The sequence below is a fragment of the Microchirus variegatus genome (assembly GCF_963457635.1).
Source record: "Microchirus variegatus genome assembly, chromosome: 9".
In the NCBI taxonomy this organism is placed as follows: domain Eukaryota; kingdom Metazoa; phylum Chordata; class Actinopteri; order Pleuronectiformes; family Soleidae; genus Microchirus; species Microchirus variegatus.
Window position 1 is genome coordinate 28792321 of NC_139810.1, and position 20272 is coordinate 28812592.

Sequence of the window (20272 nt, forward strand, 5' to 3'; positions counted from 1 at the left end):
TATGCACACACAGACACACAAATGACACAAAAACACACAGCAGAGGTGATTTTGACACCTGTTTGTGTGTGTGTGTGTGTGTTTGAGGCCCTGCTCGTCTAATCAGGAGATATCACATTTGCAAAGGCGGCACAGAGCTGTTTGTGTGTGTGTGTGTGTGTGTGTGTGTGTGTGTGTGTGTGTGTGTGTGTGTGTGTGTGTGTGTGTGTGTGTGTGTGTGTGTGTGTGTGTGTGTGTGTGTGTGTGTGTGTGTGTGTGTTGATATAAAAAAATGAGCCTGCAAACCATGGCCTACATAGACCAGGCCCACCCAGACAGCCACAGCTACGCTTTATCGTCACCTTGTGCCTGTAAATTTCACGGCGAGCACAGAAGACTCTGCATCCTCACGAGTCAGAGGTGTAGCCTCATCAGAGAACGTTCCATGTTTTTTTTTTTCTTCCCCTTTATTTCCTCGCCTCAGCTCCGAGGTAACCCCCCCCCCCCCCCATCCTCCTCATCCTCCATATAATCACATTGATGATTTCGCCTCCCTCCACATTTCACACACAACAGTCTACGGTTAAAGCCACAAATGGCTGCTCTGCTGTTATAGTCTCACATTTGTGCTGGTGAATGGTACAGATTCACACCCTCACACACGACAGCAGCAGACGCCTAAAATGCTCATTTACCACGTCTCTGTTTGTTGGACATAGCCAGTATTGGTTGTACTGTGTCTGCCTCCATCCCCCCCCAACCCCCCCCCCCCCCCCAACCCTGTACACCCCCGTGCATTCACTCAAACACCCACACTTGCACAAAGTATGTGAGCTGTTGTATCTTAGCAACGGCCAAGGTAATTACTGAGAGAGCCAAGGAGCTGGCATGCTGTAGAGCTGCTGATCTGATCCTCAGCCTCAGAGAAAAAGGAAGGCAGAGATTTCCTCCGTGTTGCCCCCCCCCCGACACAGCACTTCTACATCCACGCCGTTAAAAATAATTTGAATAGAGGCTTCCGTTCGGCGGGGGCCAGCTACAAAAAAGAAAAGAAAAAAAAAATGCTCGTCAGACATCTTGTTTTTTCTTCAAAATGTGTCTTTCTGTCCGCAGGTGGTGTGTTTGTGGACAAAGAGGAAAGATGAGTCTGTCAGGTAGAAAAGATCCTCGCGGCCTCTCCTTGTAAAAAGACGAGAGGGAGGAAGGAGAGACAGCGGCTCTAGGTGGATCAGTTGAGATCGCGCAGGGTCGAGCCGAGAAAAGAATGGCTAACCAGAGCTTTGCTATCGACGGCCCTGGCAGTTTGCTGGCTGTGCTGGCTTCACAGAGCGGACTAGCAAGAGGCGGCGGCGGCGGCGGCAGCAGCAGCAGCAGCAGCAGTAACAGTGGAGGCGTCTCTGCCACAGATATGTCTGCCTACTTTAAGCTGGTCTTCTTGGGTCTGATCATCTGCGTCAGCCTCGTAGGCAACCTCCTGGTGTCCATGCTGGTGCTGCGCGACAGGACGCTTCACAAGGCTCCCTACTTCTTCCTCCTGGACTTGTGCCTGGCGGACGCGGTCCGCTCGGCCGCCTGCTTCCCCTTCGTGCTGGTCTCCGTCCACAACAGCTCGGCCTGGACCTACAGCGCCTTGAGCTGTAAAGTGGTGGCGTTCATGGCCGTGCTGTTCTGCTTTCACGCCGCCTTCATGCTCTTCTGCGTGGCCGTCACGCGCTACCTCGCCATCGCCCACCACCGATTCTACGCCAAGCGCATGACCATCTGGACCTGCGCCGCCATCATTTGCATGGTGTGGACGCTGGCCGTCGCCATGGCGTTCCCGCCCGTCTTCGACGTGGGGACGTACAAGTTCATCCGCGACGAGGACCAGTGCATCTTCGAACACCGCTACCTGAAGACCAACGACACCCTGGGCTTCATGCTCATGCTGGCCGTGGTGGTCCTGGCCACGCACGGTTTCTACGCCAAGCTGCTGCTCTTCGAGTATCGGCACCGCAAGATGAAACCCGTCCAGCTGGTGCCGGCCATCAGCCAGAACTGGACCTTCCACGGTCCCGGCGCCACGGGTCAAGCCGCCGCTAACTGGATCGCAGGGTTCGGCCGTGGCCCGATGCCGCCCACTCTGTTGGGCATCAGGCAAAATTTACACAATCAACACCGGCGGCTGCTCGGGATGGAGGAGGTGAGGTCAGAGCGGAGGCTGGGCAGGATGTTCTACACCATCACCCTGCTCTTCTTGGTCCTCTGGGCTCCCTACATCGTGGCCTGTTTCTGGAGGGTGTTTGTCAAGTCCTGCACCATCCCGCACAGGTACCTGTCCATCACGGTGTGGATGAGCTTCGCCCAGGCCGGCGTCAACCCCATCTTCTGTCTGCTGCTCAACGAGGACCTGAGGAAAGTGCTGCGAGCTCACCTGCCCACCTACTGGAGGACTAAACAACACCTGCCCCAGGACGAGGCCTACTGCATCATGTGATACCGCGTCAGCTCAGTTGACGCGAATGTTTCAGGTGTTTGAGGGAGCGCGTGGGGCGATTAGAAAGTGGCGTTAATGCACCTTGGTTTCAGTATAAGTGTCTGTTTTTGTTGTTTTGCACAACAAAAGTTTTTCGCCCAAACAAATGCAGGCACAGAGCTACTTTATGAAGAATGTTGATATTTGAATAAATGTCTTGGGTGCAAAGGTTTTGAGCTGGGGCTGAAAAACCCTAAAACCTAAACCCTCCCTCCGGTAACTGTTTGGCGGTTTGTATTTCCGATGATGTACCGTGCGATACTTAGGTAGGCGAGATCACCAACAATCACCGCATCCGCCCAGTGCGAGACGGACGCCATTTTAAATTGATGTTGCCTTATTTCAGAGGGACACGCCCCACATGTTTCCAACCGAGGAATATTATTTCACGCGAGGTTTGGACGTGCTGTGAACTGTGAACGGTGATTGGAAAAAAACATGACACTAACTCTGAAACACATCAATGAACACATCAATGGTCTGCTTTTGATTGACAGATCACTCTGGACCCTTTTCATCTATTTCAGTGGAGACTGCGGAACATTGAATGGACCCAATAACCTTGGACACATTTAAATAGCTGTCGTGACCCTAAAAAGCCCCAAACATGCTTGGTTTTTTTTTTGGACTTGATTTTAGGGCCGATCGGGTTTTTCTTTGTATCATAAAAAAAAAAAAAAAAAAAAACTTGCCTGTTTTTTCCTTTACTTTGTAAACAATACATGTTAAGCAGATTACACTATTTTCAAATATGACTTGATTTGATATTGTATAGACTGTACGGGGATGTATATTCCTGCTTGTGTGTTTTTATATAGCATTTGTGTGTATGTGTGTGTGTGTGTGTGTGTGTGTGTGTGTGTGTGTGTGTGTGTGTGAGGGGAGGGTGAAAAGGAAAGTAAGACGGAGATGAATAACGATGGCAAAATAGGTTCCAGAACAAATTTGAGTCAGTGACGGAAAAAAAACGGCCACCGTCTCGTGGTCTAAAAAAATCCTGCCAAACTGAAACTGAACGGTCGTCACACGGAAATTAATCCTTTCAGTGACTTTCTATACGTGGAAAAAAACAACCTACAACATATTTATTATATATGGTGATGTACAGGCACACAAATGTGGAAATAAAATATGGAATTAGAAAAACGACGTCTGTACATTGGAAACAGTAGGTTTTTAACGACTTGATGTAAATGAAGTAGTGCTGGGCGCGTTAGCGGCGCTAACGGCGTCAACGTTAACGCACATTAACGCGTGACGCATTTTCCATGACGACTGACCGGAAAAAAGACGTGCGTGACGCCATGTTTACCTGCCGGAGTCCAGGCACCGTTAGCTCCATTAGCTCCTTTAGCGCCGTTAGCATGCCTACAGTCAAACTGGAGCGGTCTGTTTATCACGCTACAAATAACCGGCGTAGCCGTGTACGACGTATGTTTGCCTCTGTTTTTAAAGCTTAGCGACTCATTTTAACAACTGGGAGTCACGTAAACTTAACGTCACGCGCGTCTTTTTTCTGCTTGTCGCCATGGAAACGAGCCACGCATTAATGTGCGTTAGCGTTGACACCGTTAGCGCTGTTAACAGCCGTTACTGCGTTAACATGCCTAGCACTAAAATTAAGACTTTTTTAAAAAGAAAAAAAATTGTTAGCAAATGAACATTTATTTGCAAAATGATCTTGAGAATGTTTTTTGTTTGTTTGTTTTTTTAAGTATAAAAAAATGAGAAAAGAAAAAATGAAGTAGCACTTAACGCGGAAAGGAAATTGAATGTTACCACGCCCCTTCTTTATATTGCGTAAACCGTCGTAAAAGCTGGACACAAACTCCGGAGAGAGAGGTTTGGCAGTATGGAAAACCCGGCTTAGACTACACGGAGCTGTCTCCCCCCAAATTAAGACTCATGTAAAACGAAAAATGTCCGACTTACAGTATGTTTAAGCATAGATATATTTGTGCGGTCAGTTTTTTCTCTAAATGTGGACACTTGCACAGCATACTGTTATAGCATGCATTCCACTGCATTTCATAGATTCCAGTGAACGGGGATTTACAACTTGTACAGAATGTTGACGCGGAAGTGAAACAGTGAAGCCGAGGTCCATCATTTTTACGTCTGGCAATTTTCTTTGTGCGAGACGATATCCTGTAAGTGTACAGTTTAACCGAGGTGGTTCTTTTGCCCACTCATCAATAAAGACTCTACTTTTGATGCATTTTTTTGGGGGGGAGTTTTGTGACCCGTCTGCATGTTGACATGTTCCTGGAGAACACTTCAGCAAATGACATCCTGTGTGAAACCCTGAGTGCAGGGAAGGTGATTTTTTTTCCAACGCCTCGGTCTTATTTTAGACGCTAGGCCTCGTGAAATCAAGAAGTAATCTCCTGGAAGCAGTGAATAACAAAACACTCCAGAGTCCAAATGATTATTTTTCTGTTCTTTGTCCAAAAGCAACATGGCAAATCTGAACACACACATAATGTGACAGTGTGAACTGTCAGGGACCAAAAATGGACTTAAAAGCCAACAAAGTAGGTTATTTTTCCAATATTTAACCATTAATGATTTAATTTAACCATTAAAACTTAAAAATACTCAATATCCACGATATCAATAAACTACAAATGAGTATATTCACATTCAACTTTCTTTCAAACAATCTCCCCAATATATTTGATAATTTCCTAAACCCTAATTCACTTGTACATAACTATTATACCAGGCAAAGAAATCAACTCCATATTCCTCTCTTCTGCACATCATTAGCACAGTCGTCCGTCAAATATAAATGTGTCACAATATGGAACAGTCTTCAGATAAATATACAAACAATTTCCTCTTTTCTGGCCATTAAAAAAGCCTTGAAAACCCATCTCATAAGTCATCGTAGCCTCTTGTAGTAATCTTATATATATAAGTTTATATTCTATCTTAATTTAGTCTATTAATTAATAGATTATCCTTATTGATTGTTACTACATTTTATGTATTATTTTTCTATATTACTTATCGATTATAATTCATTTTTGATTACTATAGAGGAGGAGGGGCCTAGTATAAGCTATAAATGCTTTATCCCTCCTCCTGCACCTGTTTTTATCTATTGTGTATCGCATTAAATATTATGTATTTTTTTCTTGTGCTAATAAAACAAACAAACAAACAAATGAAAAATACAGATGGAAGTTGTTAAATCACAGTGTCACACAAACAAAAACAGTCATTACAGTCAAGAACGTAACTAAACAACACAAGGTTTTTAAAAGGTCCAGTGTATGAAATTTGGGTGAAATTATTTTAATTTGGCGGGAATTCTAGATACATATATACAAGTAAATGTGGTCGAGGGCCAATTTTTTTGGAAGCTCTTGAATATTGGGCCAAAACATTGTATTTGAAATGTCTTCAGTCACAAACACAAACCCACGTTTGCTGCCTTTAACAATAATGTGGACGTTGTCTTTAATCAGCAGCTTGTTACGTAGACAAACACTGTACTGTTAATATTTATTGTGAGCCTAACACACGATGATAGTTATTTTATAGACATTTAGTCCCTGAACGTAGCCGTCTCCATGACAACAGCAGTGTTTTTATTTTTTTTTATCTTTCAAATATCTTAGTTTTTAGTTCATTGTCAATTACAGCAAAACAATCTATATCAATAAATTCATATTTTTTTTTCAGAATAAAAGCTCTGAACTGATTTGTTCAATCATCAGCCGGGTACCAGATACTGATGCTGGACGGACAGTTTTGGTACCAAGAGCCACCAGTTGCTGACCACTGGTGTAGAATCACCTGATTGTATGAATTACTGTTTTTCTATGTTTTTTACAGTAGCCCACAAAGGACAAACTTTGTGTGTGTTTTGATGGTTACTGCAGGCTGCACATGCAGCTTCTCCAACATGACACTTTACACTTTACATACTGCACCTTTAACTCACTAACTACCAATCATATCTTATACTGTAGGTCAGGGGTCTGCAACCTTTAGCATGAAAAGAGCTATTTTTGTCAACTCTCTACCCAAATAAAATTCACGTGGAGCCACAAAAAACCCACAAAAGGTTTTTATACAGATATACTATATAAAAGAGCAATCATTTTTTTCATTTATCAAATTTAAGAACTACAAAATGTTCAGTTTATACACAACCTCTTATAAAGTGGAGCAAAAACATGGCAAATTAATTTATTTGCCACAAATGAACCCACTTTGAAATAAATTAAGCAAATATGTGGATCGCATGTTGTTCATGCAAAGGTCTGTGGATCCAAAGATGGACAGGACATCCAAATGTGTACTAATATTGCCTTTTACATCGACGTTGTCTGTGATGCACAACACATTAAAACACTTTTATTTGGCACCTTGATCGCCTTGAAATCTACAAGGAGCCACTGCAGAGTGGCTGAAGAGCCACATGTGGCTCTAGAGCCGCAGGTTGTAGACCCCTGCTGTAGGTCATCCATCCACTTTATTTGATACAGAAATTATACGCCTAATTCCTGATTAATTGAACTATCCATTGGTTAAAAAATGCTTTAAGAAAATGATGTAAAACACTGAGCATTACAGTACAGTAGTCAACAGTGTAACAGTGTGGTAATAAAGGGATAATATTACAGTAATGTGTTATTTCCAAAGAAGTATCCGCATAATAGCTTGGTTATGAGAATTATTATTATTATTATACTATGGTGTGACTGTACTGTAATGTAAAGTGCTCATCTTATATATATGAACTTTATATGAATGTAATAATTCCACATAAAATCTGACAGTAAAGGCATGAAAATAACATTTTTTTTGTGCAAACTGAAATGTGGGTTTATTATTTCCTCAAGGGACCAGAAAAACAAAGCCCATTTTAAATTCATAATTAAGCCAGTACTGTATGTGGACTGCAGTCTTTGAAAAAAACAAAAAAAACAATAATGTACTCTTAAGTAATGGAAGGCATCTTAAATGTCACGGAGGGTTAACTCCTCTGCAGAATCAGAAACATAAAGCGCATAAATAAATAAAACACTTCTTATACTGAATCTATTTCCCTTGCGACTGGTGAAACAAATCCTCCACATGTGCAGCAAACCTTAGCACATAATTATTCTTCTGACATTAACGAAGAAGAATCGAGGGAAAAAAGAAACGGACGGGAAGAAAGAAAATGTTGTTTAGTTTTAATTAGGACCCGACTGAAGCCCAGCAACTGTGTGATTGTCTGTTCTCTGCGTCAACAATAATCCTATATGTTCAATTTGAATGAGAGATGATTTTCTTTTGTGTGTGTGTGTGTCAGTGTTTGCCGCTGATCGCTCTCTAACCGTCTCAAAGTGCTTATTTTTAGTTTCCTTCCCACCTCTTTGGCGCGATTCACCACAACAAAGGGCGTCTCACTCATTTGTGAAAACTTATGCTCGCCCACCGTTTTGTCCTGAGACGGGGAGAGTTTACATGTTGCACCCGTCCTGTCCTGCTTCAGACAAAGACAGCAACCAAACTCAACTGAATTTGTGGATTAATTATCCATGTCGTTAAAAACATTTGGCTCAAGATTCCCTCATGTTCTCCTGATCCTAATATCCCGCGCTGCCATTCTGATGCATCATTACAAATACAAAACACAGATTTGCTTAGATTAGAGAGCAGCAAAAAATAAAAGTATTTTTTCTTAATTCAGTTGCGACTAGAGCTGCAACTAACGATTATTTTCATAATCGATTAATCTGTCGATTATTTTCTCGATTAATCGATGAAACGGTTGGTCCATAAAATGTCATAAAATGTTAAAAAACGTTGATCAGTGTTTGTCAAAGCTGGAAATTATGATGTTCTTGAATGTCTTTTTTTGTCCACAAACCAAAATGATTCAGTTTTAATGATTACTTTGTTATGTTGAGCAAAGAAACGAAGAAAACATTCACATTTAAGAAGCTAAAACAATCAGAAATCTTGTTTTAATCATGAAAAAAGCTTCAAACCAATTATTGATTATCATAATAGTTGCCGATGAATTTAGTAATCGATTAATAATCGATTCATCGATTAATCGTTTAAGCTCTAGTTGCGACCCTTGGGACATCAACATCACGGTGGATTATTAAGATATCATTTTTCATTTCTAATCACTAAACAGTTACTTGTTTTTGTCACTCGAGCGGCCGCCTCCTGAACAGGCTAGAAGTTCACTTTGAGTTTGAGGCTCCGTGCATTAAAAGTCAAGAGGTTTAGGATTGAAATACGACGACGCTCGATACAAAAATCAGAAGTCGGCGAACGATTGTGCAAAATAAATACGTCAGTCCGTCTGACATCAGCTCAGATTACTGAAATTGCCAACAACCATTGAGCCTCATCACTACGCTGAAGCTCTCACACAATGTTTATTAAACACAAACCGCATCTTACATCACACTATCATGTATTTTGCCGCCGTCAAATGCAACACATTTATTAACACCTGCTGTAGTGGGGGGGGGGGAGGAGTCACACAATGACTAACACTCTCCTTCTCCCTTTGCCCACGACTGAACACTTACACCGCGCTCTTCACACGTAACGTACAGGAAATGACACAGAGGCGACTGACGGTTACGTTAGTTTATTCCGTATGTGTGTTAAATAACATATGAATCAGCATAACCCGAACACACAAACATACACACACACACACACACATACAGATGAAGTACAAACGCGTACTTTAAAAACCACACTTGTATATTTGCCTATGACCGACGCTGGCGTGAATGTCATGCACGTGGATAAATATGCAAACAGGCAAAACAGCAGAACTGAGAGCAAATAAAGGCGTTTTTTTTGTTTGTTTGTTTGTTTTTTTAATTACACTGCTTGAGTAACAGTTACATAAACCGTGAACTGAATCTATGCCAGAGGGACCGAGCGAGCGTCCGTCGGTTGGGGGTTTGTTTTCTCTCAGGAAGGTTGTGTTCTCGTCGGTGGTGAAGCCACGACACATGCATGGGAGAAAGAATGTTTCCGTCTTATTTTTTAAATTAAAAGCAATGTCACGCACGCACACACAGCCATTCTTTAAGACAATCCCTACCACCTACACCATTGGTTCTCAAAGTGCGGCCCGGGGGCCAATGTCGGCCCGCAGAAACATTTCTGGCGGCCCCGCAGTGAATTACAGTTGATAGTTTTAATCCAGGAGCGACTAAGCTTGTTAAATGTTTATTGGACATTACTGGATACAGACCAATAAGTGTAAACAAACATACTGGGTATTTACCTGGTTTCTATATGGTGAATTTTAGTGTATTATTGGGTTATAAGCTGGTAATAAGCAGGTAGCTACAGCCCCCAATTACTAGCTATTAACCCAGTAAATATATGGTAACAGAAATGTGTTACTTGGTATTAACCTGTAATTAGAAGGTAAGAACAATGGCCAAAATACTGGGTAATTACCCAGTAAATTATAAAGCGTTATTATATTAACGCTTATATTAGTTAACGCTTAACTGTAGAACTGCAATTGGTCATTAAAATTATTACAAATGGGATTTATTTTAAGTTTTTTCCTTTGGTGGCCCTCAGTCCAATGTTGGGTTCCTAAATTGGCCCTCAGGTATCAACACTTTGAGAACCCCTGACCTACACAGCATGTGATGTTATCTGATTGCACTTTAGTATTAAATTAAACATTTAACGCCTCTTACATTCCAGTGAAAGTCGTATTGGACGGATTCAGCAGCAGGCCTTTTTTTTTTTTTAAATGTGTGTGTGTGGAAGCATCACTTCTGCTCCCGCCGCCAGATGATAACCATACCGGTGGAATCGGCCGACGCCAGCAAACTCTCGTCACAGTTGAAGCTGACGTCCAGCACCGGTCCGCCGTGACCCTGCAGCTTGTTCACGATGGCCTTGGTGTTTCGCTCGACGTCGAAGAAGTAGACGCAGGCGTCCTCGCTGCCCGTCACTGTGTCGGAGAGTAAAGAAGAGTCAGAGAACGCTGTGTCGATCCCAACGGAGGGGAACTGTGCTTTCATTACAACTAGAAAAAACAAAGATTCAGAGCTTAACACGTGTCAGACCACCACCCAAAGCTACAGCTGCTACAGCTCATTTAACAGTAACTCCTCTGTAACGGTTAACACACCAGTGTGTAGAATTTTTAATGTTAAAATATAAGTACTATTGTTAAAAAAAACAGGAAAAAATATGATTAAGATGTCAAAATATATAGTTACTTACTTTTATTCCTGAACAGGAAAAATGAGATTTAGTGGTCGGAATGTTGTTGATTAATTTATGACTTTCCAGGGAAGAAGCCCAGTGATTCGGTATAAAATGGTGAATTCAGTTTGTTATTTTCCAAATAAATAACAATTAAAATATTTACGTTTTCCAAGAAAAATATTAAAAAATGAAGATTATATACAAAAAAAAAAAATACTGAATTCTGTGTCAAATATACAAGAACGAATAAATAAGTACATATATACAGAGTATCAACAGTGTTATTTGAACCTAAATAAGTGAACTGTATATAACCTAGTATATAAAGTTAAGTGTGCAACAACACAGATGTAGCCAAGTTATAAACACAAGTACAGTGGACGTCCATATTGCTCAGTGGTTATGACACAGTAGTTCATTACAGTCGTTTTCTATTGACTCAAAGGAGTGAAGGTGACTGATCGAAGGTTCGATAGAGTCATTTAATTGTGCATTAAAATGAAAATCTCACCGTCTCTAAACAAAGACGACGTACACCAGTAATCTGACACCTGACCTTATTTGGAATGAGACATTATTCACGGCGCAGTAATCATAATTCACTGCTGCCAAAGACCCAATAGGACGCAATAATCTGATTAAGATTAATATGTATATACATATATATATATATATATATATATATATCCTTTTATGAGTTCAGAGAGTAAACCGTTCCACGACTCGTGTTAAGCATGGAATTTGAACAACTGGATAAAGAAACCAGGTGTTCACATTCATCATCAGTCTTTATATTGTGACAGTGGTGACACATAGAGCAATGAAGCAAAGAAGACCACCCGTTTGTGGAGTTCTGGCTCCTGAATGAATAAAGTGCTGTGAAATACTGAGAGACTGTAAGAATATAGAGCTATTTAACTCACGTGTCACTCAATATTTCACTGACAGTAGGTTTTAAAGGGATAGTTTAGGTTTTTTTTTCCCTCCAAGTGGCTCGTTATCAACACGAGTATGCTGCCGTTTCTATGAACCAGCCTGGACACGGTCGCTAACATGGCTGCCAGCAGGGAAAGAACCACAAACAGATTTTAGCCATTGAACAGAAGGCTGACCTACTGAAATATATGACCGTATTAGTTTATGTAGTACACCAACGTTCAAAATGTCCTCATTCTTGAAGGAAAAGCACATTTTTTTCAATGAATATAACATTAAATGAATCATAAATACACTCTATACATTGTTAATGTGGTAAACGACTATTCTAGCTGCAAATATCTGATTTTTTAATGGAATATGTACATATGTGTATAGAGGCCCATTGTACATTGTGTTTGCTAATGGTGTTAGAAGACTATTGGATGATTAGAAAACCCTTGAAAACCCTTGTGCAATGATGTTAGCACAGCTGAAAACAGTTTTGCTGGTTCTTATTTTGAATAAAAATCATTATTTCTAATCTTGTCAATGCCTTGACTATATTTTCTATTCCTTTTGCAACTCTTTTGATGAATTAAAGTGTGACTTTTAATGGAAAACACACAAAAAAATGGTATAGGTGACCCCAAACTTTTGAACAGTAGTGTATGTTCCCTAATCTTTCTGGTCCATTGCTGCCTTGTTTATAAGTTTGTGTAACATCTAAACACAGAAGTAATGAGATAACACATTTGAATTCACTGATGAACGGAGCTCTGGATTAATAACTCCCCTGTGACGTTTATGTAAAATCACTCATTTTTATCTATGGTGCACAAGACACAAGATTTATATTATGAACATATTCTTAAATGAGTGTAGAGTTTATCATTCATCACTTCCATGTCTTTTTTTTAATATAATGTAAGATGTAAGCTAAGGTTATTTTGGAGCTCTGGGATGGAGTAATGTCAACAGTAGAATTTATTACATCTATGAAAAGTGACTTTGTTAGATAAACACACACATGCTTCAAACGGGGTAGGAAATTATTGTTGCTGGGAGGTTTTTTGAATTTAGTTTTTATCCAAAAGCAGCAGTAAGCTTTTTTTTTCTTCCTTTTTTTATTCGCCACACTGGGCAGCCGGCAATTAATGAACTGTGGTCTAATTTTCTATTCACGTACCACAGCGGGAGCGCTGAGCAAAGTCTTACCCACACAAGCCCCCTGTCTGAAAGACATGAGGGGGCAGAAGATGCTGTGAACCAGCTGGGAACCGTGTTGGATGGGGAAGCTTCTCTTTAGCTGCAGTGTGCCCTCGTTGTCCACCACCCTGCCAGGGAAAAAATGTGGCGTACGAGATTAAATTCAAGACGGCGGCGTACACACATCTTCCACAGGCACATTAGAGGAATTAAAAAGTAAATCTCTCCACGGCCGAAAAAATGCCTATTAATAAGCAGCGACTTCACACACTGACCTGTACAGAAGCAGCTTATTGACACAGGCGTTGACCAGCAGGGAGGGGTCTCTGGCCTCTCGGCTGATCCAGGACCGAGCAGATATGCTGCAGATGGAGCTGCCTTCGTTCACCACCAGGCGCTTGGCTTTGGTCAGCTTCCCTGTGGGAGGGCGGGCAGAAAACAGCAGAGACCGGCAGAGACACATCAACAGCCTTTTCTCTCTCATTCAGTGGAAAAAGCCCCTCCTTTATAATTACATCCACAAAGTAGGTCATGTTTTTGGTGCCTTTTATCAGCCTCTCTATGCATTAGCAGGATTACGCGAAAAAACTACTAGAGCGATTTTCGGGAGGACAGGGTCAAAGCCAAGAAGGAGCCCATTAACTTACGGAGGAGATTCAATTCTGGGGAATACAAGGATTTTATCTCAACAATTCCTTTAAGGTTTTATAACAGGAATAATGCAGGGATCGGAGTAAAAAAAAAATGCCCTAACCCCTGGCTTCGTTACAAGAGGTAGTGATTAAAAGCTACTCCTTCAAGAACACAATATCTATGTTTGCTAAATATCACCATAAAAACACCACTGTTATATCATTATTGTGGACAATGGGCACTATTAAAGATATTATTAGCATTATCAGCGCTTGGGAATACTGATGGACCAGTTTATGCCATGTATAACTGACTGATAACAAGCCTAAACAATATGCTAACCCACAATAGCTTTCTCCTCAACATGCAAAAATGTGGTGTGGGTTCAGGTGGTGCGATATAATCGTCTATGATAGTATTGTCATAGAGTTCATCTAATTTAAATATTTTTAATGCCCTTTTTGATACCATTTCAAACATTTTTAAAGCCAATGACTAACTGCAATGTGCACATATTGTAGTTGTAACCTTTTAATTGTGACGTAAAAGTAAAGTTTGAATAAAATAATAATAATAATAATCTAGCCAATGTCTTTCTATTCATTTTACAACTCTTTTGATGAATAAAAGTGTGACTTTTAATGGAAAACACAAACAAATTTCATTGGTGACCCCAAACTTTTGAACAGTAGTGTAACATAGGTGTGTGGGTTGAGGTCATAATTCAGAATTTGCTTATATTTTCTCCCTCGTACCTGTGGCCATATCAAAGAGGAAGGAGAAGATGCTTCCCCGGTCATCACCAGCCCACAGGATCTTGCCCGGAGCGTCAAAGGAGAGCGACAGCACGCGGCCCGTGAGCTTACTGGAGCCGCCCTTCACCTTCTTCCCAGTGGAGATGTTCACCACCTGCAGGTGATGCTTGCTGTTTCCCACCTGCAAAAACACAACTTGGGAGTGAGGAACCTTCATTATTTCCACAAGGCAGCACTGAGATGACATTACATTACACTCTCTTTTGGTGAAATGTAATGTAATGTAACACTCGAGTGCTGAAAACATACAAAATATGACGTCTGTTACCGTTTATACACGCATAGAACAGCACAGGCAGAGTTTAATCCAACATTAATCATTGTCTACAAAGGCAGGTGAGACAAACGGCAGGTTAGCAAAAAGCCTGTGCAAACCTGATTTAAAAACTCTGTGCAACAGAAATTAATGTGTTCCTGCTGAAATCCCTTATTGTTCTGTCAAACAAAAACAAATCTCCATCTCCCTCATGTTTCACTTAATGAAGCGTAAATGGACACCGTCATTTACAACGCTGCTTACTCTTCACATATCTGCTGCTCCTCAATCAAAACTGAAGAGCAGAATTCATTTAGAAGACATTTACCGCTCGGGTTTTTTGACGACAGAAGCTGATATTTGATGGAAAACGATCAATACCTGCAGCAGAGTGTAAATATGCATGAAGCCCTTTAGAGAGGGATGAAAGGATAGCGAGATGAGGTTTGGTTTGCCTGTGTACAACATTTTTACATCATACTGCACACACAAAACAGCAATGTTGATAATAAAATACAGATTTATTCTCCCATTTATTTTTTTATATATATCCTCTCATGACGGTGCGTGTGAATGCAGCGGCTCGAGGCTCTCTGCTTTTTATGTTCGTATTTGTGTTTTTGTTCGTGTCTTCGCCCACATTTCAAAGACTTGAAGCCGACTTTACTTGAGTTTAAATTTTGCACAATTGTCTTATTTAAGTGTTCTGATATTTATTGTTTTTTTTGTGTGTGCGTGTGCCTTTAAGCCGAGAGTCTCTGCAAAATCTCGTTATGTTCTCACACACGTGCTGTGTTTCCATCATGGTAGGGTTCAGTTTGGTACAGTACGGTACGATTTGGAATGGTGAAGCTCTGGGTCGGACTTGTGTTTCGATGGAGAACAGTGCGTTTACTTAGTTAGGCGACAACAGCTAACGCAACACAACAGACAATAATGATATTTACACCGATTGCAACACGGTGGCGGTTTTTTGTCGCCCGATCCGCTGTGAGTGGAGCAGGTTATAGCTCCACCCTGACCGTACTGCACCATTTTAATCTGGTACCAAAGAATGGAAGAGTTGGAGGCCAGTTAGTTTAAAAATACATACCGTAACAAATACCAAACGAAACTGTTCCACTCCAGAGAAAACCAGAGCAAAGCTGACATGGTACATGACGTAAAATCAGTCTATCAATCAGTTACACGGCAAATCAAGAAAACATTTGAAGTGCATCAGTACTGGCTGTGTAGTAAAAGATCCGCAAGGCACAAAAAGTATTACAGGGTAAATGCAGGAATCCTGGCGTTAATTTCAATACCTTTTTAAGACTTTATCAAGACCTGCTCAAATTATTTTAAGACCTTATCGCCACTTCAAGCTGTAATCAGCAACACATATTTAACTTAGAAAACAGTCTTAGTTTGCAATTAAATCTATAGAGCACAACCATACAAAGGAACTCATAAGCCGGAAAGGAACAAATCGCGTTCGCTGTCGCAAGACGTGTAACCTAACGTGTACGATGTCTGCATATCGTTGGGAGGAAAATAAATACATTCATGCATACTTTTTGCAGTCAAACTCTGGAAACTTTGGACAAGATTGAATATCTCATGAAATTGCGATTAAGACTTTTTAATACTTTTTAAGGGCTTTAAATTTCCCAAAATTGATTTTTCAAATTTTAATACTTTTGAAGACCCTGCGGGTTAGGGTTAGGGTTTACGTCACAACCCTAACCCTAACCCAGTAATAACAGGCTTTAACTACTGCTTTTACTCCCATTTTAGTCTGATAAATAAACATAATGCTATAACTATTAAACATATTGCCAATTCTGCTGTCACTAAGTCAAGGACGCAAGAAAAAAACAGGTATCAAACGAGACTCACCACAGTCAGATTGTTATTCATCGGCTGGAAAGTGCAGCAGAGCAGCTCGCTGGATTCCGGGTCTCTGACCTCTCGGATGCAACGGCCGTCCTCCGTGTTCCAGATGCGCAGCATCCCGTCAAGCGACGTCGACACAATAATGTCATTGCTCAGAGACCACGCAAAGTCCGTGACAGGACCTCCGTGGCCCTTCAGTGTCACCTTCACGCTGGGAGGAGACGGGGACAAAGTCATGATGGACAGGGAGCCGTCCAACGAGCAGCAAGCCAGCAGGTGCTTGTCGTCGTTGGCGAACTGAAGCCGTGGAACTACAAGAAGGAGCGCAATGACGTATATGTGTGGAGAAGATACTGATGATTTCGATTTATTGTACATTTAACTTACTCACCAGCAGAGTCTACATGTTGGTCAAATATGTGGTGCATGCCAGCAAAAGCATAATTTTCACTCAGAGTTGTGTCTCCTGCCATGGCACGACTGGCCTCTGCCACAGAGGTGGGCACCAAGCTGCCCGGAGGCCTGCAGCCAGGAACAAAGTACCACCATGTAAGCATGTAAACAATACACCTACTGTTCTGTGCCTTCAGAATAAAATAAGGAAATATATTAGTTAGTCTATCTAATAAGAATTTTCCTGACAAAATGCATACAGATGCAATATAATAGACGTAGGGAGGTTTCCTTGTACCTCTCATCATAGACAGCTCTGTTCATCTGGGCCTGTAGCTGGTAGGAGCCTCTGCTGACGGACCGGCGGTGACCACGAGCCCCTTGGGCGCGGGGGTCCTCCTCAAAGTCCTGCCCATGACAGGAGAGGAGAGGGAGGGAGAACCTCATACGAGTGAGTGCAAGTTAAGACAAGAATTGTGACCACAAATAATCATAAAATAACCATCAATAATGAAAATTACAATGCAATTTTAATTTAAGGACACTGCTCATTTATATACATATATATATATATATATACACAGGGAAAGCCAGCCATTTCAACCAAGCTGCTCAGTTTAATATTCAAGGAGTGCTGTTGGCTATGCTGCTGATTGATGAATCCTAACGTCCGACCATCCAAATGGCTTTCTATGCTTTTATCAAATGAGTACCCTGCTAGTACACCCCCCCTGCTGTACACTCTCTCTTCTACTTTTACTGGCCTTTCCGTTTGTTTTTATCTGACCTCCATGCGGTCCAGTGTGGTGCGGGAGCTGCGCACACTGCTGGCCCTGAAGCTGCTCTGCTCAGACAGGGGCCCGTAGCGCAGGGCCAGCAGCTGACTGCGCAGCCTCAGGTACTGCCTGCGCAGTCCTGGCTCAAAGCCACACTTGGCGTTCTCTCTGAGCAGCTGGCTGCGTCGGCGGATGTACTGAGTTCGGAACTGTGGAAACGTAGGCGTGCGGTAAGCATTGTACCTGGGGAGGAGAGGAAGTGACACACCACAAACAATAAGTCACAAGAGATCCATGAACAATAACACGTCCGATTGGCTTTTTTTTTTCATAATTTTAAAGGATTAGTGGCTAACTCGGTCTTACCTTGCGTCCACTGCCAAAACCTGCTGCCAAACTGCTGCCATTCCACAAGCACTGGGTAAAACTGAAGCCACTGCCAGAGCAGATCCCTGTCAAAATACACAGAGCTCATTATATACCATGTTGCTACTTCGTTCAAATATCCACTGCTATAGTTAATAGCACACTTTGACTTCAATTCATTATAACCACTAGATCCATAAATGTTATTTTAACGTTCACCCTAGACCTAATTCAACAGCTCGGAGAGCCTGACTCAGTCTCCCGCGTCTTGCTGCTCTTCATAAAACAAATATCACAGCCTAGAGTTTTGCACTGAAGCAGCATCTCCATATTGCAAGTCACTTTATTGTCCTGATGGAGGTTCTGTTTTATTTATTTTAATACAGACAGATACAATAACACAGACAGTGCTGCTAACAATATCCAGTGTATGCACTATAATAATAGTGTTTCTAGCAGATGCCAATTTGTAACACTTGTCCCTAGAAGGGCTTTTATGGCAGGAACAGACAGAGGTAGATGGTGATGATATAAAAGTAAAGACATTTAAAAGCATTATGAAAGTTTGGTATGGTCATTTTGATTAAATGTTTCTCATTTAAAATGTGCAAATCTGTGCAAAACAAAGATGTTTTCTTCTGTTTGTAGAATATCATGGTTAGGTCAGAACAATAAATATTGCGTTCCTTTATTCTTCCCTTTTTTCTTTTGGGCATTTCTCTTTCCATTTAATAAACACTGCCTTGCACTGCCTGAAAAACATAATAAAGATGAAAATAAATAAATACATAAATATTGAGCCTCTTGCGATTTGAAAATTGTAGTCATTTATATTTTTTGTTCAGCCCTAACGGTTCTTACTATGATTTTCTAAGAAGACCCTCAAGGGACTGAACTACAGACTGGTCTTGAAAATCTTGGATAGAAAACAAACAATTACCATTACCATACCCTCGTATATTGCAAATCACACCGAAATCGCAATTTCAATCAAAATAATCCCAATGAAATAACAATTCCAAATAGTCGTTCTCCCATTTTAACTAAATACAACGTCTTAAGCTTTGATAATTTCATTGATTTTCACAACATTAAGCCTGTTTATAACCATTTATTTGCCTGATACTTCCATATGAGCAGAGTATTATTTTAAAAAATACAGTTCAAGTTCTTTTAAGAGTAACAACAGTGTGGTTGTAAGCAAAGATGTTAAGACAATGGCTAAATCTAATGCACAATAACAGTGTGGGTTATGATGGATCTGTGCTGTGTGTGTACTGTATGTTGTGTGCTGTATCTTGAGCTGCAGGTGTTCTACTCTCCTCTACTTAACATGAGAATAACAGCATGTATGCTACAGTCATATGAATGAGATGTCTCCCCACTCTCCATCATCACAACATTGACTCCAGTGATGATGCAGGATGAAATGGCACCACGGGGGGGAAAACACTACGATAATGTGATTTTAATCGCGTTTTTTTTAACGATACTCATTAAGGTGACAAATAAAACAGTGATTAAAAACAACAAACAGTCGTCGCGTCATGAGAAAAAAGCAAAACGTCACTAAAAATCACTCGAGTTTCTCCCCTGACAGCTAAAGCTACCTGACGCTAGCACGTTAGCGACTAGCACGCTAGCCACAACATCCTTCGCGATGTCCTCGCATAATCCACTTCCTGCTCGTTCTTTTGTGCTCGTACGGCGTCTATACGCTGTTCATTCTACACACGGTTCGCTGTTTTCATTGTGGCGACGTGACATAGAAAACAAGGGGAGAAAATGCGTGAAAAGCGACTCACCTTCCTTAGCTTCTCTCCATCGCTGCTTCTTTTTTTTTCTCCCCCTGTCAGGTCACGTGACTCGGCGTAAAGCAGGGCCAGCCCCCAGTGAGCGCGAGGCCACAGGAAGCCACATGATGACCCACAGCGTTAATTCAGGGCTCTGAAACTGTATAATAATTATATTCATTATTAATTACATTATATTAATAATAATAATAATACATTAGGTTATCACATTAAAATATAAGTTCAACATTTCATTACATATAAGCTTTAATTACAATGGTCTACATGATATGTTTTGATTCAAATGTATTTTTCTGTCAGAAACGACATAGTGTAGTATGACGTACTACATAATATAATATGACGTTTTTGTCAAGTTTTGGACAAAAAAAAAGTTTTTCAAAAAAATTGTCAGACTTTGGACGACATAGTATAGTATGTCGTTTTTGTCAAATTTTGGACCAACATGTTTTTTCAAAAAATGGTCACATTTTGGACGACATAGTGTAGTATGACGTACTACATAGTAT

At 41.1% G+C, this 20272-nt stretch overlaps 2 protein-coding genes across 2 annotated transcripts; one reads left to right on the forward strand and one right to left on the reverse strand.

The window, feature by feature from the left end:
- Positions 1-1103: 1103 nt before the first annotated feature.
- Positions 1104-2805, forward strand: LOC310931900 (putative G-protein coupled receptor 173). The gene has a single exon (XM_083895142.1). The coding sequence runs from the start codon at positions 1244-1246 to the stop codon at positions 2453-2455; it is 1212 nt and encodes a 403-aa protein (XP_083751268.1). The 5' UTR covers positions 1104-1243; the 3' UTR covers positions 2456-2805.
- Positions 2806-9097: 6292 nt separating this feature from the next.
- wdr13 (WD repeat domain 13) lies at positions 9098-19793 on the reverse strand. Its single transcript, XM_083894669.1, has 10 exons — positions 19755-19793; positions 17950-18035; positions 17595-17826; positions 17106-17215; positions 16806-16936; positions 16418-16725; positions 14224-14404; positions 13111-13252; positions 12845-12963; positions 9098-10451 (listed from the first exon to the last, which is right to left on the reverse strand). Exons 2-10 carry the CDS (start codon positions 17988-17990, stop codon positions 10267-10269), a joined length of 1449 nt encoding a protein of 482 aa, XP_083750795.1. The 5' UTR covers positions 17991-18035; positions 19755-19793; the 3' UTR covers positions 9098-10266.
- Positions 19794-20272: the final 479 nt, after the last annotated feature.